This window comes from Monodelphis domestica, chromosome 5 (assembly GCF_027887165.1).
Source record: "Monodelphis domestica isolate mMonDom1 chromosome 5, mMonDom1.pri, whole genome shotgun sequence".
Classification (NCBI taxonomy): Eukaryota; Metazoa; Chordata; class Mammalia; order Didelphimorphia; family Didelphidae; genus Monodelphis; species Monodelphis domestica.
Window position 1 is genome coordinate 288,307,564 of NC_077231.1, and position 24,580 is coordinate 288,332,143.

Consider the following 24,580-nt stretch of genomic DNA (forward strand, 5'->3'; position numbering starts at 1 on the left):
GGTCCTGAGCTCTGGTCTCCGTATCCCATCTCTCACCGGGTCCAGAGAGCCAAGACCCCCTCCTTTGTTCTGTTTCCCACAAGCCTCTGTGCTCCTTTCAGCTGTCACATTCCTGTCCTTCAAACTTGCTTGCAACGTTCCAAAGGGTCCCTTTCTGTACCAAACTTATTCCCACAGTGGGTGTTGTGGGAGACCCATTTCTGAGCCAAGAGAGAGCTCAGCCTTCCTACAGTGACCCAGCCTCGCCTCTCGGTGTGGTGTCCCAGAGCTGAGTCCCAGGATTCCCCAGGCCCATCAAGGACTGGCCTTTTTTTGTTGGGCTTTTTCTTTTTAAACATGTTTCAGGATCAAAGTGAAAAGGGAATTCCTGTCATTTGATCCAGTTCCGGCCTGAAGAGGAACCTGCATCTCCAAAGAGTTTCAGACAGATGGCTGTGGTGTAAAGGATGGATGACAAAGAAAACGATTCCTGTCTTAGTGCAGATGTAGCACAGGAAGAGTCAGGGAATGATGGTGGCTAAAGGCTGGGTCTGACCCTTCCCTGGACCATGCTCTCTCCATCCTGGTCTGCCCCATGGCCACGCTGCTCCATCTCCAGATCCATCCCCAACCCCCCCCCCCCCCTTTCCCAGGCTCCTTCTGTTGTTCTGGATGGACCCTTTCCTTGGTCCCTTAGACAGGGAGCTCGTGGGGGCAGCAGCTGTTCCGGGCCCTTCTTTGTCTCTCTGGCCCCCCAGCTCAGGCCTTATTAGTTGACCAGTTGAGGAAGAGGCGTCAGAAAAAGAATGGATCAGCCACATTTCGGCCTTCTTAAATACGAACTCTTATTTCTCTCCCAAAGTCTTGGATGATTATTTTCACACAGGCATCCCCTTCTCCTGAGACAGCAGAGAGCTCTTTTAGACGGAGAGCTTGGAGTAGCTCCAGCCACTTTGGACGGCTGCTCCAGAACACTCTCAGCAGAGAGAATGCAGATGAGGGCGTCCTGCCGGCCCCCCTTTCATTTTTCATTTGCCCGTGTTGTCCGCAGGTCCTGCAGCGCCTGAGCTGCCTGGCCGGCAGGGGCCGGCTGTTCCTGGTGGCTAACCTGGGAACCAAGCAGCCCTGCAACGGCACTGACCCGGGATGCCCGCCGGATGGGCGGTACCAGTTCAACACGAACGTCGTCTTCGACGATAAGGGCACCCTTGTCGCCAGCTATCGCAAGCAGAACCTCTATTTTGAATACTCCTTCGACACCCCTTCGGTCGTGGACCACAGCATCTTCGAGACACCTTTTGCTGGCAAGATTGGCACCTTTACTTGCTTCGACATGTTGTTCTTTGAACCCGCCGTGCGGCTCGTGACAGACTTGGGGGTGAAACATATTGTGTTTCCGGCGGCGTGGATGGACCAGCTCCCCCTGCTGGCCGGAATAGAAATTCAACAAGCATTCGCGGTGGCTTTCAATGTCAACGTTCTGGCCGCCAACCTCCACCACCCGCTTCTGCGCATGTCGAGCAGCGGCATCCACACGCCTCACGGGTCCTTCTGGTACCACAACACAGAGAGCCTCAAAGGCAAACTGATAGTAGCCAATATATCGGCTGACCCCGGGGCCGGAGGCCCGCAGTGGAACAGCCCCCTCGGGGAGTCCCACGGAAGGTTCTCGTGGGATGATGGGACCTGTGAGGGCGATGCAGACACTCCGTGCGGTGACCCACTGGAAGGAGCCCTGGAGACGCCGGCCACGTTTCACGGCGAGATGATGTACGACAATTTCACGTTCATGCCTCTCCGGGAGAACCGAGGCCGCCTCCGTGTCTGTGCCAACGCCCTGTGCTGTGAGCTGGATTACCGGAGGCGCGGCTTGTCTGACGAGCTCTACGCGCTCGGGGTCCTCGACGGCCTTCACACGGTCCACGGCACTTACTACCTGCAAGTGTGCGCCCTGGTCAAGTGCGGCGGCCCTCGTTGGGAGACCTGCGGCCACGAGACGCCCAGGGCCACCGAGAAGTTCGACTTCCACATCCGGGGGAATTTCAGCACTGCCTTCGTGTTTCCCATGTTACTGACCTCTGGGATGACGCTGCAGCCCCCAGGCCAGCGGGGCTGGGAAGGCGGCCATTACTTCATGAGGAAAAGCCAGCTGTCTTCGGGCTTAGTGACAGCCGCTTTGTACGGACGCTGGTACGAGAGGGATTAATGGAAAGAGGCGCTCAGTCTGGGCTCGGGGCACACTCACTGGCAAATACACGGCTGGGATTCAAGTGGAAACCGGAAATGAGGGCGAGCTGCAGGGCACGGGGTGAGAAGCTGGCCGGCGGGGCTCGGCATTCGGGGACCAAACTCCGTCTTGTCGGAGAAGTTTATTTTATTGTGGGAATTGGGAGAGAACTCGATGGCACGGTGTGGGAAGCTAGACTGCCCCAGCCCGAGGCGTCCGTTCTTGTTTCCATGCTCCTTGATTGCTTCCTGAGGAGTGGGAGACCTTTTCCTGAAGGCTGAGACCAACAGCCCGTCCCAGCCCAACTTGGAAAGTGCCTCCTCTTCCATGCAACTAGAAATCAGATTATCGGATGCTGAAATCTTTCCTTTTAACTAATTGATCTTATTGGATTGTTTTTAATGGATACAAAGTCTGGCTGTCTCTTCTGGGGGGGGGGGAGGGTCCAGCCCTGGAATGAGGAAGGGGCCTTCTCCCGATTTGTTGGGCCCTTGGCCCGGATTGTTGAATAAATCAATATGCTCAGAAGATTGAGTCTGTTTCCTCAGTCATTCCATCTTTGGCTCCTCACAGAGGGACCCCAGCTGAGCCCTAGTTTACAACTGCATGGAATGCCCTCAAGCACAGGGATGCTGCCCTTGAAGCTAGAGTCTCCCTTGGGATGCCATTTGGCACCATGAAAGAAGTCCTATCACAGGTGGATTTTCTTGGCTCCATTTCCTTTAAACACGAATTCCAGAGATAGTTTCAAGTCACTCGTGGGCCATTTTTAATGTCCTTTAGAAGCTACTGACTGTTCAGCACCATTTTCTTGTGTACATTCACACAGTGGTGTGTGTTGGCTTTTTCCTCATGTTATTAGGTGAAGCACTCAAATAACAGTATTTTAGAAGATTAGAATATTTCTTAAAGTAATGAGCACACTCGGCAAATGAAATCTTGGTTTCCAGAGAGCCCCAATCCCGTTCCCTTCTCTCCTGCTCAGGCTGAAGTAGAAAAGCATTTAGATACCACAGCTGGGGAGCAGCAGCTGTGTCACCTCTGAATGAAAACTGAACCCGACACAATAATGCTCTCCGAGAGAAGGATGGATGAGCAAAGACCTGGCATCAGGAAATGTAAACCAGCCATGTCACAAGGGAGAAAAAAGTCAGTGAGAGGAGGAACCGCAGGGATGGCCAGACGTGAGAGTGAGAATTGGAACTGGGGGGCTTTGGTGTCCTCGGGGGGCTTCTGGTGGCACTAATCAATCCCTTAACCTTCTTGGCTCCCCTGCCTGGACCCATCTGTAATTCAATCGCTGGCGTAATTCAATTACACGCCCTGTTCCAAAGCCTCACTTTCTTAAAGAAGCCAAGCAAGACTGACAGTGGAGGGGTTGGAGAATGCCAAGAATTTTAGGCACAATTGTGAAATTGCAGCTTTTGCTGTAATATGAATACACAATAAATGTAATGTGTGAACACATTTAAAAAACTCTGATCCTTTACTATTGTGGTCAAAGTTTTCAAAGCCATTTAAAAGGCAATTTTAAAATGATGCCTAATAAACATTTTAATGGAATGATTTCAGGTTATTTGTTGAGGGAAATTGATTGCCTTACTTTTATTTAGGTATGAAATGGCTTCGCTATCTAAGGACTGGCATGAATTATTTATTGGGCATCTAGGGAGCACAGTGGCTAGAATGCTTAGCCTGGAATCAGGAAGACACGTACTAGCTGTATGACCCTGAGCAAGTCACTTAACCCTGTTTGCCTCAGTGTCTTCATCTGCAAAATGAGCTGGGGAAGAAAACCCTAAATTGGGTCAAAAAATCAGAAACAAATTAAATGACTGAAAAACAACCTGATTTATTGAAGGCTGTTCAGTTTACATAGAAAATTCATGCTCAACAATACACAGAACAATGGCAGATGATTCATAAAAAGTGATAAAGATGCAGCTGCACGGGAAGGAGGGAGCGCAGCTGCACCCTGATGCCACCAGCTGTTACATTCAGGGTACAAAGGCTTTTTTAGTTTCTCATATACAAGAATATTTTTTGCCTCGGCTCAAGGCTGACTGATAGGCTCAAGGAAATCTTGGGACAGTCCAAGGCTAGAGACTTGTAGCCCACTTAAGGAGTTCTTTTTAGCCTCTCCTCAAAAGCTATTTTTACAGCCTTAGCCATGCAGCTGCACATGAGCCTGGCCCTTGCAAACTTGCCTTTTGTGGCTGCTTTCTTCAGTGGGTCTAAAGTATCTTATGGCCCTGCCAGAAACCACTGAGCACAAGACGTCTGAACTGGATGAGGTCCCTCCTCAGGAAGTGGAGGAGTGAGTAACTTAGGGAAACCCTGAAGTCATCCCAGCCCAGGAGGGGCCCCAAATGAGGTGCTGAGACCAAGAGCGGAGGACCCATTAAATTAATATTTTTTCTCATTTCCTTTCTGAGCCACAGCACTCCCGGCTTCAGGGGACGGAGATGGATAGAGGTCTGGAGAAGGAGACTAGCAAGAGATTGCCTTCAGAGTAGCACAGAGAACGCTCAAGGATCTTGTAGCTGCTGGGATGAGGAGGCACTAGCTGGGTTACCAGTGAGATGGTCTCTGTTTCTTGGTGTTGGTCTATATTTCTGAAATGAAATGCAGAATAGTGTTTCACCCATAGCACTGGGACTCAAGCCACCATTTAAAACCATTAACCCTCCAGTACAAATGTAACTTGTTTAAATGAGAATTGTCTCCAGAAAAGCTGGGGATTCGTGGACTTTATTTCAGTTTCCTGATAATTTAGAAATAGCTCATAAAGTAAAAACAGGAACCAAAGATAACAGCTACATAGAAAAAACTGTTTTACAAAAATGTAGCACCAGAGGGTAGAACACAGTGAAAGCAAGATAGGGGCAGTCAAAAGCAATAAATTGGCATTTTCAGGGAAAAAAAATCTGATGACTCGTGGCTTGCCTCTGACAAACCATTGTCTTGTCATCTAGGAAGTTCATGGGAAATTGATCATGACGAACTGATTGGGAATCGATTAAAAGGAAGTTTGGGCTGCGTTGAGTTTTGATCATATGATTTTGGGGAACACAGAAGATTTGAAACAGATCTGAGATCCCAACATGCAATGTGTGCACTTGTATCTTGTTAATCTCATCCATCCTGAGTTGTGCTGAGTACAAGTCATGTCATATTTGGAAAACATTATACAACCTTTGCAATTTCATTGAAGATTAGTATTTTCAGTGATTCCAAGAATTAACACTTGTTCACTTCCAGATTAGAGAGTTTAGCTTTTTTTTTTTTTAACCCATTACCACCTTCTGTCTTAGAATCAATACTGTGTATTGGTTCCAAGGCAGAAGAGTGGTAAGAGCTAGGTAATGGGGGTTAAGTGACTTGCCCAGGGTCACACAACTATGAAGTGTCTGAGGCTAAATGTGAACTCTTCTGCTGAGCCACCTAGTTGCTCCATCTTAAAGTTATCTGGGGTTGGCAAGACCATCCTTATCAGTTTTTTCCTATGGTACCATTTTTGCCTATTTATTTTTTCATATAATTTCATTATGGTTGGATGGAATTTAGTAACTTCTTAGTGATTTGATTGGTGTTGTATTAAATATATAAACTAATTTTCCAGAATTATTTTTACCATATGAAGCCAACTTATTCATGAATACTGACTGCTTCTCCAAGTATTTGTTTTCTTCTAAATCAGACATTATAGTTTTATCATTGCCATTATACAGGTCCTATATAATTTCTAGGTAGATTAATTCCCAATAGGTTATGGTTTTTGCTATCATAAGTGGAATTTTTTCCTAATCTTTATTGCTGGCATATAAAAATTAAAATGATTTTCATGGGCTAATCTTATATTTTTGCTGTTCTAACTTATTTGGATTTTTTAGATACTTTATCATAGCACTGGCAAATATTTTGACCTCTTCCTTTTCACTGTTAATGCTAATATTTATTTCCTGTCCTACTGTATCAAATAAAAACAGGAAAAGAGATCATCCTTGGGGTCACCCAGGAAGCTCAGCAGATAGAATGTCAAGCCTGGAGATGGGAGGTCCTAAGTTCAAATCTGGCCTCAGATGCTTCTTAGCTGTGAGACCCTGGGCAAGTCACTTAACTATATTTGCCTGGTCTTTGTCCTTCTGTCTTGGAGTTATTGCAAAGACAGAAAGTAAGGGTAAAAACCAAAAGATCATCCATTTTATACCTGGTGTAAGTGTAACTGTCATATTTTGTTGAATTAGCTCATGGTAGATATTTTTGGGTGGAGGAGAAACCCTCTCTACTTGGTTTTTGTGTGTTTAAAAAAATTATGATTATTGCACTTTGTCAGACTTTTATTGAAATTATATATTTTCATTTATTCTTCAGCTGGTGAACCATCCTTTCATGCCAAGTATAAATGTTGCACTGATCATGATGAAAAAATGTTAAAGGATTTTTTTAAAGAAAAGGTTCTTAAATTTTATTTTTTAATACACAGAAATCTATTTTCTCTTCTCTGATTCCTCTGTCCCCCAACCTGGTTAGAAAAGAAAAACAAATTCCCTGTAAGAAACATGCAAAGTCAAGTGAAACAAATTTCCTCATTGGCTGTATTTTTTAAATATTAGGAATCCGGGGTGACGGGTTTTTTCCCCTGTGGTCAGGGAAGAAAGGTGCTCTATGTTGGATTCTGGAAGTCTCACCAATAACAGCCGTAGGCTTCTGGTACCGTCAGCTCCAGTTCAGTCTTCTTGGCAAAACTGATCTCGTGTCACACAATGGCACCTCAGCTTGCCTTGCCTTCCCCGCTCTGTTTTAGGGCCAGTACCCCGCCTTCCACTTCCCCACGGGCAGAATATAAGAACTGTGGGGGACCAGGGCAGCTCATAATTCCCCTCCTTTTATCCCACGGCGTGACTTCTCTGGGTCTCCAGCACAGGATTTTTTGCAGAAGGAAGTTCCTTCCATGGCTAAAGTCCTGGAATCTCCAGAAATTCCGTGTAATGCCTGCGTACTCGCATTGAGTCATCAGGCCTCCATGGAAAAGGCCCTGGAGTAGGCGTTACAGGACAAATATTTCAAGGAATACGTTGATTTTCTAAGATTTTGAACCACTAGAAATCTTCAACCCAGGAAAATATTTCATCCCATAAAGACACAATTCACAAACAACAGAAAGGCATTTGTGCTCAAAGGGCTACTTCCCAAAGAGTGGCCACCATGCCAATTCTCAACGACTTCACAAAAGAATAAAGCTCGATTGTGACACGCATTCCCTCTAAATGGAGGCCCTATTTGGGGCAAGACCTGCCGGGATCCTGACATTTGCAAGTCGAACTGGGCGATGAACAAGAGATCCTTGTGCAGGGCCGGCGTGTAAATGGCATCATTCTTTCCCTCAGGGGACGGTATCCGTGTTGAGGATCAAAACATATTTACGGTGGGCCCAGGCCAATCCAGTAGTCATTACTGAGTCCTTACCACCGTGGGCCCGGGGGCTGGGGACAGGATGGCAGAATGAACAAGTGCCCGTCCTCAGGAAGCTTCCACGCCATTGGGGAGGGAAGGGAACGTAGCAGTGCCTGAGCCGAGCCTTCAAAGAGCTTATTCCAGGCATGGAGGACACCCAAGGCAGGGAACGGCAGCCCATCTGGCTGGAACACAGAATGAAGGGACGGTTGGAAATAATCGTGAGACTAAAAGTGTTGGCTGAAGCCATTGTGCCCCTCAAGACAGCCCATGGGGCACGCGCTCTCCTGTTGAAGCCTCTGGGCTGGCACCCTGGAGTCATCCTCCATCCGGGCAGTCCCGCATCGGACCAGCCCCCCCTCTCCCTCCGACACGCGTCACCCCCACGTTTGCCCCCTTCTAGGCCCTTCCGCCAACAGCCCATTCACTCGTTGGCTCCAGACTTCCAGGCTCCCTCTACCTGTCCATTGGGCGGCTGCCCAAGGCTCTCCCTAAAGCGTGTCCTTATGAAACTCCCACTCAAGGACTTTCCATCGTGCCTTATTGCCTCACCAATGCAATGCAAACTCCGGCTCCCGTCGGCTTCTTACGCTCCGTGTCCCAGCCAAATGGGCCTGCTTGGCATTCCCAGATACGAGTCCCCATTATCGCCAATACACGTAGTTTTTCTACAATGCGTATTACAGCATATAATGTCATCTGCGAGCCCCAGAGGGTGGGTGGCACCCTTCCCCATTGGGGAAATTCCGAACGAAAGGGGCGTCGTCCAACGCAGCTCGCGGGCTCGGGCGTCTGTTGAGACGGGAGCGATTTCTATCGTCTGGATCTTTTTAAAAATGTAACCGCGGCCCCCCTCCCCCCCAAGCCCATGGTAAGAGCAGGCGGAATGTTGATTTTTGCCACGATGAAGTGCCACACTGTCTCTAGATGTTCTGAACCGTGGCATTATGGGAAAATGGGCAGAAATTAAATTAGCATGGCACACGAGCCCCAAACATTTCTGTTCTCCCTGTGAAGACATACAAGAAAAGTCGAGGACAAGGGAGGCCCTTTAACATGTTCTAGGATGAAGACGAGTTTCTTACATAAAGTGACCACGTGGTCTCCAAAGGGCCTAAGAAAAACCTTCTGTGCCGTTGGTATTCCTCCAGAGCCTCTTCTCTTGATTCTCTGCTCTGGGAGAGAGCCCGGCCTGGGCCTTTGGCCCTGTGGACTGAGCTCTGAGAAAGACAGAGCTCCTGTGTCTCCCTCTGCCACAGTCATCCCTTCTTACTGATTTCTCCTCATGAACCTCCTCCCAGCTTTTGGCATGTCAAGCATTAAAACACGCTGGAGCTCCAGATCCCACGCAGGATTTGCACGTGGCTGCTTTCCATTTGGGGCCTGGACTCAGAAGAATGGAGTTCAAATTCAGGCTCAGAAGGCTTTGTAACCCCGGACACGTCTTTAATCTGTTTGCCTCAGTTTCCTCATCTGTAAAATGGGAAGGATAAGAATAGCACCGACCTCTCAGGGGTTTTGTGAGGCTTAAATGAGATCAATGACTTGTAAAACGCTCATCGGCACAGTGCTTGGTCCACAGTAAGCACTTTAGAAATATTTTATTATAAAAATGGAGCAGCATTCAAAAGGAAAGGTCAGCACTTCCCAGCTGGGTGACCCTGGGCAAGTCACCTGACCCCCATGGCCTAGCCCTGACCACTCGTCTGCCTTGGAGCCAATACACAGGATTGACTCCAAGACGGAAGGTAGAGGTTAAAAAAAAAAGGAAAGTTCAGGGGATCCTGTATCTCCATCTCCATCCCACAGCACTTAGGAGAGCGGAGACGAAGAACAAGGAGGAGGGCACAGCACCCAGGAGAGCTACGCGGGCTTCGGCTCAGAGGAAGGCTGCCGGGGTGCCTGGGCTTGCTTTCCTTCCTCTGTAGATCAAACTCTAGAAAACGTGGGGGAGGTAGTGAGTTGGCAGAGAGCTTTTAACAACTTTTAGAGGCCTTGGTTGGGGGGCAATAAAAAAAGGAAACTACAGAACGTACATTAGATACTCGATCGGGACTCTTCCTCCACGTGGAAGGTGCTGTTTTAAATTCTCCATGTTCATACTTGAACAAAATGTTACTCAGTCCTGCCTGACTCTGTGACCATTTGGGGTTTTCTTGGCAAAAGTACTGCAGCGTGTGCCATTTCCTTCTCTAGCTCATTTGAAAGATGAGAAAATGGAGGCAAACCAGGTAAAGTGACTTACCCAGGGTGGGGCATGCTGACTCCACTCCAGATCCGGTGCTCTATCCACCTTGGTGCCCCCCCAAAACAAAACAAAGTAGATCCTCTTTTTTTTAATGTCCTTTCCATCTCTAAAATCTTAAGACTAACATACATGTTATAAAAAAAAGAAAAACCTCACAGTTTTGAAATAAGAGTCAAAACGCTGAGGCCACTGGAAATAGCCTGGGCCTTTAAGAGAAAAATTTAAAAAAATTAAAACTTCAGAAGAATCCAAGGGTTTGCTTTTTGGTTAAAGTTATGTTTTGAAGGGTCTACGGTACTCAACTAGTCTTGTCTGGTTTCTAGGGTGTTTCAAAATCAGGGTTTAACTCCAGGTCTGTAAAACCTGCTTTTTAAAAAATATTTTAATAATTGTATTTCAATAGATCTGGTTTTCTTTGTATCCTGGCTCATTTTGTGCATTTAAAATAGAATTTTATCAATACAGAGAAGATGGTGAAATGCTCATTAGAGTCAATTAAGGGAGGAATCATGAAGGCAAATAAAGCTGGGGATAGAAGTGAAAAGATGAAGGAGGCCAAATGGTCAGCTGAAGGGTGAGGGGGGCAGGTTCTGAGAATGAAATAACAGAAGGGAAAAGAGAAAGGGAGCACCCGATTATATTCAGCACTTCAATTTACCCATAATTTCACTGATACGATTATTCCTTACAAAGGTACAGGTTTCAAGGCCACCTTTGCCTTCTCATCTATGATTCTAGTCCCTGTCTTTTAATTTTTAAAAAATCGATTAAAAAAATTTTTTTGGCTTCTAAATTCTCTTTCTAGCCTGTCCCTCACCTATTTAGAAGGCAGTTACAATACCCATTATACATGTGAAATCATGTAAAACATGTCTGTATTGGCCATGTTGAAAAAAAAAAGGGCCAGGAAAAATTAAGTGTAGAAAAAAAAAGCTCTAAGCTGCAATCAGAGTTCATCAGTTCTCTCTGGAGGTGGACAGATAGCATTTTCCATCATGAGCCCTTTGGAATTATCATGGGTTATCTTGACTAGACTAGCTAAGTCTTTCAAAGTTGATTTTTACAACATTACTGTTACTGCATAGTGTTCTCCTGGTTCTGCTTACTACACTTTGTATTTGTCTTCTCAGGCTTTTCTGAACCCCCCCTTGTCATTTTCTATAATTCAAGGGTATCATCCAAATCATGTCGCCACTTGTTCAGCCACTCCAAACTGATGGGGATCCCTTCAACTTCCAAGTTCAGGCCACCATAAAGAGTGCTGTATTTTTGTACATAGAAGTCCTTCCCTTGATATTTACTTAGTAGTGGTATTGCTAGGTCGGATGGTATGCACAATTTTTACAGTTCCAAACTGCCGTAGTTCCCTAATGTTTGGGTTAGTTCACAGCTCTAGCACCATTAGTGTCCCTATTTTTCAACATCCCTTCCAGCATTTGTAATCTTCCCTAATCCCTGTCATTTAAAAGCTGAGCAAACCTTTCCCCTAGATGCCATTTAAATGCTCCAAAGCTTCTTGCTGAGTTATGAGACAATACTGCTCATTATCATCTACTACCCTTTTCTATGGGATTTCACAAATAAGGATATATTCTAAACTATTGATGGTTTGTAGGTTCTTTTTGCTGCCTTCTATTAAAGTCGTGCATGAACTTATATTAGGTACCCATGCCCTTTCTTACTTTTCCATGGGGGGCATTAAGTAATTTGTTTAGATCAGGTAGAAACTATTTTAATTGTATGCCATTTTCTCATTGACATTATTTATTGCATATGATGCCTAGATTTGGAAGATCTTACAAATTTGAACTTTTTGTGGAATGTTCATCTCCTGTAACATGTTGGTACATGAACTGCAAATAGTTTTCTGGGAATCTTTTTGCAAATATTTTAGGACTAGTGTGCAACAAGATGATGAAGTGGTCAGTGACATGAATTTTTTACTTATCAGTCAGACCAGAGGACTGTGCCCTGGAGAAATTACCCATTTTGGGCCAAGATCTACTGTCCTGACAGACAGATGCTTCATGTGGCCCACTGTATGAAGTTGGTGCCTGTTTCCCTTTGGTTTCATTGTTGTTTTCCCCAACCCTTATTTATCATCAATCATTTTACTCCATGTGCAATACCCTCCCTTTCATGGTTTCTAGTTTTGGAACCCTCTCAATATTGCCACTGCTCCTGTGTTCATACATTCCTTTATGTATCCTCTCACCCCCTCTAGAACCAATCAAAATACCTTTCCTTTAGACTCCATGTGGCCATGTTTTCTTCCCTTCGTAAAAGGTAACTGAGAAAGTAGGTTATCTGTCTTAGAATATGAATCTCTAGTGTTGAGCACAGTAGATGACACTTAGTGTTTAAATAAATGCTTTATCATTAATTCACGCTTGATAAAACCAGTTCCAACAATTCCTTTATTTTGCCTTACCATAAGAAATGTAAGCCTTCCTTCCATCTAGATGCAAGTCTTTTTTTGCTCTTATTTTATTTCTAGATATTTCAGTTGGCGTCAAGGATCTTCCATTTCTGATCACATTGTGTTACGGTTGATGCCATTTACACGAACTGCAGGTACCCTTAGGTTAACCCTAGTTCCTTCCATTGCCCTTTAGAGCACTGTTTTATAATTTCATAATTCATGACCATACTGTATCACCAAGCAACCATGAGTATTAAAACCCAGGCTTCCTGACAGCGAGAATCACGGGGATTGTTATAAATTATACTTTGGCTATGGCAGCCTATTTCTTATAGACAAGCCTTCAAAAGTTGACAACCACCATATACTCAGCAACAAGAAAATTATTCTTTGATCTTTATCTGAAGAGAATAAAGTAGTATCGCTCTGAGGTACACATGGTCTGGGCTAAGGTTTCCCACTCTGGGCATAAAACACAATCTTGAATTAACCTTTTGCTAAGAAAACACTTCATAAAAAAGCAATTGTACTTACCACAACAGACAGTGAAGTCAGGCAGACATGGATAAGTTGCCAGCTGCACCAAGAGAGAGCCTATCCTGGACCCACTCAAGTATTGCAGCCCATACCATATGCAACTCGTCAGAGGTGTGCCACATAAACTTGCATGATTGGCCAGATGTATGGTATCATGGATAAATGTTTGTGTAGACTGGGAATTCTGATTCTGTGGCTGTTGAGATTTAGATCAATGCCCTAATTTTTCACTTTTCTCCTCTCCTATATTTGATTTCACTCTTTTTTTACCCAAAGTAACAGAGAAAGGGTAGATAGTAAAGACCACCAAAAATGCATAGTAGGCATACAATAACATTTTTATAAAACTTTGTGCTATTTTCACAAGAGTCCTGTGAAGTAGGAAGAATGGCCTCCCAATTATATAGATTAGGAATTTATGTTAATGAGAAGAAATTAAAGTCACAAACATTGGCAAAGGGAAGACAAAATTATCCCTATTTGTAGAAAACTTTTACTTAGAAAAATCCAGAGAATCAGCAAAGAAATAGATAATAGCTTCAGTAAAGTAGCAATATACAAAAGAGATCCACAAAACTATCAGCATTTCTGTATAGCAATAGCAAAATTGAGAGCAGTTTTTAAAAAGGGAGATGCTATTCAAAACTACAAAACCAAGAAAATACCTGGGAGTCAATCTACCAAGATATACACAAGAACTTCTATAAATGCAATTATAAAACATTACCTAAAGAATAATAAACAATTGCAAGGATATTCAATGTTCATGGGTGGGTTGTAACACTATCATAAAAGCATGACCTAAATTAATTTCCATATTTACTAGTATGCCAATTGAATAACCAAGGGATTACTTTATAGACTTAAGCAAAATAAAAACAAAATCTATCTGAAAGGCTACGATTCCAAAGGAAATGATGAAAAGAAGGAAGAATGGAAGAGTAATAGCATTACCAGATCACAAACCATATTACAAAACAGTAACAATTTAAAAGATACTTGGCCATGGTTTAAAAAAATGAAAAATATGCCAGTGGAACAGATAAGAAAGATTCTGGAACTACCAAACCCAGTCACCCACTATTTAATAACCCAAGCCCAAAAGCTACTTGGGGAAGAACTGAAAAGAACTGGACAAACTGGGAAGCAATTTGACACTTTTAATGCCTGCTAAAAGTTTTTAGCATTAAGGAATGGAAACTAAAGCCTTTCATAACTATGGCAAAGAACACAAAAGGTCACAAGTGTCAGATAATTTTGAGTTTAGAAAACTGAAGATTTTGCACACAATCAATACTGCTGGGTTAGGGACTTTTAATTGAGAACAATCCCAAGGGTCTGATATAATAAAATTGACACACTTCCTGTGTATCAGATGCTGTGCTAAGTAAGCATTTTCAATTCCCCCATTTGATCCTTACAATCCCGTCATCTAACTGCTGTATAAGTGTGTGATTGGTTAAATGATAGCAGAGATGAAGTTCTTTTTCCAAACCAGGCCACCTCTGCCCCTGCCCTCTCAAGCCTCCTCAGGTCTTCCCACTGGAACCTTGTTTCTTGAACCTAGGAGCACTCTGGAATTGGATGTCTACACCACTTCCAGATCACTTCCATATTGTGATGCTACTGCAACATTCCCTTCTGTCTCCGTTATATGTTGTCACATACCACAAGAATGTAAGTTCCTTCAGATAGCAGAGGTTATCTGGCTTTTTTTGGGGTATTTGTATCTCTAGAGGCTTAGAATAATTTTCCTCTTGCCACATAGCAAAAGCACTTGATTCCTGCTTTATTCATTCATTCAAAAGAATTGTAAACTATCAATAATCATTTGAAAAATTATTCCAAATCACTAATAAAATGTAAATCAAAACAGGGGAGGAGTCAAATTTCCAACCTTCAATTCTACAAAGATGACAAAGGGTGGAAATATGTTAGAGGGTTATGGGAAGAGAGTTCCATTAATATTTCTGTGTAGCTATGAATTGGTTCAATGACTCTGTCAAGTAATCTGTAAAGATAGAAAGAAAGGTCCCACATATACCAACATGGTTATAGAGGCACTTTTTTTTTTTTGTAGCAGCAAAGAATTGGTAACAAGGTAGGTGTCTACAAATTGGCTAACAACTAAATAAATTGTGGCACATGAATGTGATGGAATATTACCATGCAATTAAACAAGGTAAACTTGGCCAACTGTGGCTCCAGAGAAAAATTAAAAATATGTATCTCCCTCCCCCTTCACTGCAGAGGTGAGGGGCTACTGTTGTGAAAGGGTGTGTATACATATCTATCTATCTACATATACACACACCCCACACATATATATCAGGCCTAGAGAATATGGTAGGTCATTTCACTGAACTGCATTTTCTCCATCTTTCTTTTAAAATGCTTGTTACAAGAGATAGGGGCTTGATCAGAAGAAGAGATAGATATTCAGAAATGCACGGTGACATAAAAAGTCAGTCAATAAAAATAAAACTCTAAGAATGTTAATGACAAACAACAGTCAGGAAATGATTCAGGAAATGGTTCAAGTTGTAAGTAGACCAAATGGACTTATTTTGAAACCCTGTGTGATTTGATTATCTTATGAATACATTGGAAAGAAATATGGCAATTAAATTCTGCTCTTCATCCCGTTAGAGATGGAAGTGATTAATCTCCTCATTGCACAAAGAAGAGACAGAGGCTGGGAGGGCTCCAGTGATTTAAGGTCACACTGAGGTGAGATTCAAGTCTAGGTTTCTTTCAACTATGCCTCCTGGAATGTCTACTCCAGATAACTCCTTATCAGTTATTTTTTTTTCTAAAAGAAAGGAATCCAGGAAACTTTAAAATTATTTTGCTTTGTGCCAATTCAATTTGGACACCCCTTTTAAAGAAATGGTGTCCATGGATAGGACAGGTGTGGGCTCAGGGAAAGGGTTATAGAGAGAGAAGGAACAAAAAGATCAGTAAAATAAGGTTCCTACCCACAAGAATTTTCCAGACTATATTTCTCAGATTACACAGTCTATAATACTAGACTTAAATAAATTTATGTATGCCTAACAGAAAATAAATTCAGGTCACTAAATAAAACATTTCTTCTTGACAAACTTTGATCTTGTCTCAATCATTAAAATAACAAAATCACCTTCAGTCTTGAAATCGATAAGTATCAGTTCCAAGGCAGAAGAGCTATAGGGGCTAGCCATTTGGAGTTAAGTGACTTGCCCAGGGTAACCCAGCTAGGAACTGTCTGAGGCCAAATTTGAACCCAGGACCTCCTGTTCCCAGGCATGGTTCCCCATCCCCTGAACCATCTAGCTATCCCTGTCTCAAACATTTTAAAATGACTTTCTTACCTTTTTTAAGATACATTCTGGTGATGGATAAAGTTCATTTACACAGGATTTCTTCAAGCATTGTTTTCAGTGAGTAATAATGGCAATAATCATAAACAGTATTTATATTTCCATAAAGAGACTTACTCTTTACAAAGCGTATTTAATCCACAACAGGAAATGTCACCCTGGGTTTTACAGGAGAAATGCTCTAAGAGGACTGAGTCACCTAAGGCTTGTCCTTTGAGAGAGAGTGACTTGCCTTATATCAGTCCTGTATATATTTAGATATTATATTCTAGAATAGCATATAAACTCCTTGAGAAGAGAGATTTTTATTTTTAAAAGTCTTTGTACTACTAGTGCTTGGCACACTGGAAGCATTTAATAAAGACTTGGTATGCTGGGTTGATTTTGTTTTGTTTTAAAATAGATTAGAGAGAATTTAAGGTAATAGGCATCTCTTCAAATAGATTTAAGATTGTTGTGAGGAAGAGTGGCCTGGATGAGATTTCCAGCTAGAGAGTAAAAGTGAGAGGGAGGAATATTTCTGCTTAAGGAATCCTTCAAATAAATTGAGAGCTTCTCAGAAAAGGAAAAGACAAGTCTTGTAAAGTATTGTGAATTGCCAGTCTCTAGGAATATGCAAGTAGAAGCTGGATCTCGAAGGGGGGAGGGAGGGGAGTGTTTCTCAATCGTGGAGGTGCTTAGATAAGTAGATGGCCTCTATGGTTCTTTACAAACCTAACATAAGTATATAACAGGCCCTCTCTCCAGACATTCAACAGAAATGACTATAAAGGATGGGAATGAATATATGTAGACTCTCCACCATCCCATTACTTTTCAAAGGATGCATATATAGAATATATATTGCTTACTGTCCATTAAAAAGCCAATCTTCTTCTCTACCCTAATGGCCAAGCTGAGTTTGTCATGCATATTCTCTGTAGAAAGGAAAAGTAGAAGACCAAAGGTATCATTTCTGTTATATCTCATCTGACAATTAAAAAAGTTAAGATCATAAGAAAAAAACTTGACAGAAGTAGTCAAAACCCTAGAAATAAGTTTCTTTAAAAACAGTTTTTAGGTAATGTACACAGATATAAATACAACTCACATCTGGGTTTTATTATACTCCGTAAAATATACAGGAATCTTGATGTACTGAAAGAGTGCAAGTAAATACAGTATTCAAGCAGTCACTATTTCTATGTACATGCTCATTAATTCTTCAAAAACCCCACAAAATTATCAAATAGATCAAAATACTGTTCTGTGTTTTCACACTTGATGTTCAGAAAACCAGCTGATAATTTACAATGGCATTAAGGTTTCCAGTTCCAGATTTAAAAAAAAAGGATAAATTGAAATTGGGAATCAATTTGCTGCAACTTATTGTACTTCCTCTGGAAATGCAAGATGACTTTGCATGTCTTTGAGCAATTTCACTTGAAGCAGAACCAAATAGTTACCTTCCTAATAGTCTAACCTTTAGTTTTCCTTTAAAAGTTGTGAAACTTTTCTATTTGTCAAGAAATTTCCAGCAGTCCACTCCCTCCCACCCTCTTCCTCCTTTCCCTTAACAATGATGTGTTATAAAACACATGTCTGAACAGAATCTACATGTTTATCATATTTTTAAAATGTTATACAACAAATAATTCTTCCAAAGAACCTGACATTATACTTTTGGGTAAAAGGGGATATTCTTTTTTGATCATTTAAAAAAATCATATTCTAGGATTTAAATAATGGAAAATAAATGCAATACGGAGGAATAAAAATAATTTCGGTAACCAATGTACATGTTATAAAAAAGTGGATAAGTTATTGGGAAAAAAAATCCATTTTCTAGGACCAGACAGCTGCAACAGGGTGTCAAGAAATGACCTTCCAATTTGTTTCCCTCTCTTGTAGAAGTCTTTTCAACACATTTTAAATAACAATAGCTCAATTTTAGATTCTAAACATAACCTTCAAAACTGTGCAACAATAATTGTGTTGGCCTCTCCCCCCTATTTTTTACACTGTACATGTATCACCCTGACTGCATCAGTTAGCTGGTTTTCAATTTTAACATTATAAAAGTATGACAATTTTTCTTTAAAATTTTATCTAAAAGAAAAAAACAAACTTAAAAATACATCTGCTTTCTCTCATTGTACATTTAAATACAGTGTCAGAAGGCTTTCAGATTTTTGCTTATTTTTTTTAAAAAATCAAACTTTAAAACCAAATTTGAACTTCATTTTTTAGAAATATTAAAGTTTGGTTTAGATAAGTTTTCAATGAACATATTCCAGTTTCCACAAAAAGTTATTAGATTAAAAAACCTTTAAGTTATTTGGTCCTTTGGCAATTTGCTGTGCAACAATGCCTACTTGTACCAAACTTTTATTGCCTTCAAATTCTATTAGTTTTATTGATAAGATTTAAATGTAGTGTCCTTTTTTCTTGTACAATAGTGTTGCTTGTCTACACAGACCAGCATATTTAAGTGTTCCAAAATTACACCTTCCACCTCAAAACCAAATTAAACGAAGTCGTTTAGATGGTCCTTTTAGTTCTGAATTTCAAGTCCACTTCAAGGCTTTAGGCAAGTAGCTCCTTTTGTAAAACTTGTGTTTAAAAACTCTTCCTCTACATGTCAGTGTGTGGATCATCCTCCATTAGCTCTTTTCTTTTAAGCTGATCTTATTTTTGAACTCTGAGTGCTTTTTCCCGAAAAAAGCCTTCTTTTTAAACATTAGGGACTCAGTCTTCACACATCCACAGAAGCCTGTCAGTAAGTCTCCGAATCGGAATCATTGAGCTCGTCATCTTCTGTGTAAGGATAGCCATCTTCCCCGCTAACGTTGTTGAAACTGCAGTAAGAGCTATGTTCACTCCGCATGATTGGCAAGGAGTCAAAGGTCACCGTTTTTGAGGAGTTAGAGAAATGGTTAATGGCACTGAACGTTAGGGATGGTATTGTGCTACTTGATGAAACAGGCATCATGGTGGCCAGAATGAGGGCTAGACAATCAGCCACATCCTTATTGGGAGCACAGGCCAGAGCTGGGGTATATCCTAAAATGAAATGTAAAATGAAATTCTTAAAAATAAATTTAATTCAAAGTTTCTCAGTAATCATAGGTCATTAATCTTAATATATGCCTAAAAACAAAGGACTTCAATTTTATAGTCTAATGAAACTATGATTTTATTGGATTGTTATCCTCTTCTGGTGATGATGCACCACAATCCTTTTATCCTTTTTATCTTGTACATTTTCATACACATTTAAACCTACTTAATTTTTTAAAAGCATGAACATTGCAGGTTAAAAAGTTGTGATTTCAGAGATCTAACTCAATTCTCAGTGTATGGATGAGAAAACTGAAGCTCAGTGACTTTTGTTTCATGTCATGGAGTTAGTCAAGGTCAGTTGTTAAACATTTCTAAGTGTTTCCATGTGCTATGCACTGGGTTAAAGATGGAGGAGACAAAGAAAGCAAAAACAAGTCATTACTTTCAAAAAGCTAATCCCCTAATGAGGGAGACAACATGTAAAGATCAGCTTAAATACAGGATTTATATGGAGTAGATGGAAAATTATCACCAGCAGCTAGGGTTCCATGAAAGTCCTCCTGCAGGAAGGGAGGGTTTGGCCCGAGTTCTGAGGGAAGTCAGGAAAACTAAGAGGCAAAGAAAGGAAGAGGTTAAGCTGCCTATGAATGGGAGATAGTCGGGGTCCTGAAGGGAGGTGGAGTTATTCGGTACAAGGAACAGAAACAGGCCAGTGTAGCTGGGTCACAAGGCAGACTGTGGAGAGAAATAAAGTATAAGAACGATAAGGTAAGAAGGGGACAGCTTGTTCATGAAGACCTTTAAATGCCTAACTTTTGATTTGTCTCTGGAGGTAAACAGATCCATGAGAAATTATTATTTACTCTGAAAAGTAGGGGACTGGGCAGAAGACCGACACCAGAACTCAGTCTCACTCCTACTGGTGGTGCATGACCATTCCATACTGTGCCCATTTTCTGATGAACCACACACAACTGCATTTGACTTGACAATTGTGATAAGAATGGAAGAAGAATTCCCCCCTTGCCCTTTGTTCTGCTATATTCATATGATTAGCAAACTTTCCTGTGGGGGTATCTGAAGCCCTTTATACTATGATTCCAATTGGAAGACACATTGGTCTCTATCAGGCATCTATATTGAGCTATATGGTTTCAACCAAGTTCTGTACATAACCTTTTATCTCTAGCCCTGGTGTCTGCCGTCCATGTATAGTGTTACCCCTGCTCACTTTTACCTCTTGGAGCCCCCTAACTCTCATCAAGGACAGGCCCTATTTGGACTGTTCCTCATAATCCCATCTCTACTCTTTTTGCTCTGCTGAAGATCATGAATGCTCCAAAGATACCTTGGTGATCACCCAGTCCAAGCCCCTCCTTATTTTCACAAAATCACACTATATAGGAAATCCAGGTCCCTCTGGCTTCCAGCCTGGGCTTTTTCCTCCACCCCATTTTGGTCTCACAGCCATGCCACAACTCACTCTAACTTCCCAATGTGCCAAGTAAAAGGCTGACTCCAAGCACGATGTCCAAGACTTTTGTTTTTAATGAGTTCTGGGGAAACCAGAATGGAGTACCTGTTCTCTTCTTTCAGTGCTATCAAATATTTCATGCTTCATACCTGGAACTCACTCCTTGCACACTTCCACTTGTTGAAATCCATTTGTTTTCCTTCAGGGCCTACCTCTGGTACAACTTCCTCCCTGAGCCTTCCTAGATCCACTTCAGCGAGGGACCTACTGCCCTCCTCAGAAGATGGCATTCTGTGTTCTGCTGAATTCTCTTTTGATCACATCTTTGTCCACACTGTATCTCACTTCTCTGCAGATGGGTCCCATCCCCTCCATCAGACCATAGGCTCTTTGAGGGCAAGGATAGTGCAGTTTTTTTCCTAGCACAGAGTATGGACTGAGTATGTGTTTGCTGAATTGAATACCCTAAGAGTCATGAAATCAATGAGTTTGAAGAACTTTTTTGCTTTCTGACTCTGTCACTGACCTTTTCCTTTCCCTAGATTCATGATGGTGAACCTATGGCATATGTGCCAAAGAGGGCAAGCAGAATGTTCTCTATGGGCACATGGTGCTGTCACATGGCAGAGTTCATTACTAGAAAGGCAGAGGTTCTCGGGCAAAGCTGCTCCCTTTCCCCTCTCCACCACACCTGATGTTTTTTCACATCCCCACCCCTCTGCCTAGCAGCCCAATGGGAGCACACAGAGGTGAAGGTGGGTGGTTCACAGGCAGCAGAACTAGAGGGGAGCAGGGTGTTCAGACCACTCCCCTCCTCTTCTCTACACTTACTGAGGACATTCTTCACTTCACCTGCCCTCCCCCAGCAGCCCACTGAGAGCTGCCTAGGACTTTCTGGCTAAGTCTATGAGAGAAAGGCTGCACCTACAGTCTGGGCAACAGCAGACCATTCTAATAGTAAGTTCCCACAATGACAAAAATCACAGATCCCTGGCACATTCTCTCTTTTAACAGGCTCTGACATAAAATGGCACAAATTAAATCAATACAGGCTTAAGAACTAAAAAACTAGAGTGACTAGGTGGCTCAGTGGTTTGGGAGTCAGGCCTGGAGATAGGAGATCCCAAGTTCAAATGTGGATTCAAAAACTTCCTGTGAGACCTTGGGCAAGTCACTTAACTTTCTGCCTTGGAATCAATACTTAGTAATGATTTTAAGACAGAAGGTAACCCCCCCTCCCCCCAAGAAATATTCTCTAGCAAATTGCCAAGATATCCCATAGATCTGTGCTTACCTCAAGTCTCTCTCCACCTCAAAATGATCTTTCCAAAATGCAAGTCTGACCAAATCACCTTTCCTTCAATGATTCCCTATTATTGTCAAGATCTGTTGGCTTTTAAAACTTATCCTAATGCCTCACTCCTCTTTATGTCCTCTGGCTACAAATACGATACTTTAGTCTCTGGCTTTGGGGCATTCTGTCTGGCTGTGTCACATGCCTAGAAAACACTATCCCCCTCCCCCTCTCTGCTTCTTTCTTATTTATCCTGTCTCCTTGTTTGTACATTGCTCCCTTGAGAGCAGGAAATGATGTTGTTGCTGCTGCCACCTTTCTTTATATCTTCAGAGTTCAGTGTAATGCCTGTCACATAGTAGGTAAATGTTTGCTGACTGACCGACATGGCACAATCCACTAATGAATCAGCATCTACTATGCACATCTAATAGAATATTATATTTAGGTGCCATAACATATGATTCCATGTATGTCTTTAAAAGAGTAGACCCATGACCCCCTAAACATATAGTTAAGTTCTAAACTTCTATTCTGATGCACATACCAATTAATAAAGTCAATTCAGATGATAAATTAGGATCATCAACTTTTTCAAGAAGTTGTTTTCATATTTCAGAAACCCTTCAGTTCCTTGGTTGGGAATTTTCAGGTTTCTTTTGTCTTGGCTTATGCTTGGTATTAGTAGCCTGTAGGTTGTACTTAGAAGAAATGAGAGCTCTGGACTTAATCTGACAGTTTGGACTCTCTTGACATAACTGTGTGACCTCAAGGAGCCAACCTCTCTGGGCTCTAGTTTTTTCATTTTTCATATAGACTATAGAGCCCCAGGAGTATACCAGACCACCCATAAATGAATTAAAACCACCTCTACAAACCTCACCAAGTTGTGGCTTGAAGACTTCTAACAAGGGAGAATTCTCTTTCTCCTAAGGCAGCTCATTCCACTTTGGGGTTAGCTTAAATTGTGGTATTTTTTCCTTTCTACTGAGCCAAAAAATCTGTTTCTCTCTTACTCCATCCTACTGCTTCTACTGCTCCTTCTTGGCCAAGTAAACAAAGGCCCATCTTTCTCCCATATAATAGTCCCATACATCTTTGAATACAGTTATCATTTCTCTCCCAAACCCTTCTTTTCTCTAGGATAACTTTAAAATTGTCTGACTAATCCTGGTATGATTTCAAGGCTTTTCATGATCCTGTTCATCTGTGTCTACAAGGACCAGCTAGAGAAAACTATCATACTACTTGCCTTAAAGGTTTCCTACAAAGAAAGTATTTTATAAACCATGAAGTGCTATATAAATGTTGTTGATTACTACTATTACCCAACAGAAGCATATAAGCCATTTAAATATAGATTTTTGCAAGGTAGTAAGTCTTCTCACCATTTTCATCCACAGCAAGCACACTTGCACCTTTCCCCAAAAGTTCTTGCACTACAACTGTGAGTCCATTTCGGGCAGCAACATGTAAGGGTCTGAAAAAGCAGAGAAATATGGTTGATTAGGAGGAATTTTGCAGCAGGATGGAAAAATGAAACCACTTAGTTGATTTAAATGTCACTTTATAAATGGAAAGGTGAATATGGGCATATGCCCAGAATCCTCAATTAGACATAAGAGCATCAGAACCAGAAACCAATACAGTCAATGCAGAATAGGAGTCTAGACTCAATCCAACCTTTTGTACTTCAAAGCTGGGAGGGAAAAATCCAATGGAGTGATGAAGAAAACTCCAACTGATCTAAAAGTTAAAAAACTGAGATCTAAACCAGACATTTAATTATTGATCTAAAAAGAAGCTGTAACTGTTACTCCTGCCAACCTAGTTTGTACAAATGAAAGAATTCGGAGTTGGAAAGGGCATCATGCAACCAAAACAGGAGTCTCATTTAATACAACCCTGATAAGTGTTGATCTACTTGAATAACTTGAATGACAGGGGAACTCACTACTTAGTAAGGCAGCCCACATTTCCCCCCACTGGTTCTTTCTGTAACACCATTAACCCCCAAAGAATAAAACATGAATATCACACAGTGGGCTAGGAATGAACTGCATGCATGAAAGCAGGTTGTAGCAGATAACTAACATGGAACTCTGAATATAAACAGAATAAAAGATATCATCACGGAAATGTGTGATAGAAAGAGAAGATTAATGCTAGTCACATGGCCAAAGCACAGGATCCTTGTGTTCCAGATATCTTATCGCTTTTGGGTCTAGCAAGATTGTCATCTAAGGAAAATGGAAGAAGTATAGATTTCAGGGAATAACTGTTTGAAGACACTGATCACATCCTTCTAAGTCATCTTTTTTTCAAGCTAAAAATACTAAAATGCTTTGATCAGTGTGTACAGCTTGGCTCTGAGTGCTCCTTTTTGGGCATACTTGAGTTTGTTGGAACAACTCCAGAAATGCACAGGTGTGACTATGTCCCTTCCTCGTCCAAAAACTTGCGTGACTTCCAATTACCTCTTCTGTCTGGCTTTTATAGTCCTTCATAACCTGGCACCTACTTGCCTTTCTGACTTCA

General features: G+C 41.9%; 2 protein-coding genes across 3 annotated transcripts in view; one reads left to right on the plus strand and one right to left on the minus strand.

Annotated features, from left to right (window-relative positions):
* BTD (biotinidase) overlaps positions 1-2,734 on the plus strand; it is a 24,648-nt gene extending 21,914 nt beyond the window's left edge. Inside the window, exon 4 of the mRNA XM_001379984.5 lies at positions 1,031-2,734. Coding sequence (XP_001380021.2) covers positions 1,031-2,185 — 1,155 coding nt within the window. The 3' untranslated portion in view covers positions 2,186-2,734. The remainder of the gene's footprint in view (positions 1-1,030) is intronic.
* Positions 2,735-17,308: 14,574 nt separating this feature from the next.
* ANKRD28 (ankyrin repeat domain 28) overlaps positions 17,309-24,580 on the minus strand; it is a 198,939-nt gene continuing 191,667 nt past the window's right edge. For both annotated transcript variants that reach the window (XM_007505124.3, XM_007505123.3), the window contains exons 27-28: positions 23,431-23,522; positions 17,309-19,274 (exon numbers count right to left, since the gene is read on the minus strand). In XM_007505124.3, the coding sequence (XP_007505186.1) occupies positions 18,988-19,274; positions 23,431-23,522 (379 nt within the window). In that variant the 3' untranslated portion in view covers positions 17,309-18,987. The remainder of the gene's footprint in view (positions 19,275-23,430; positions 23,523-24,580) is intronic.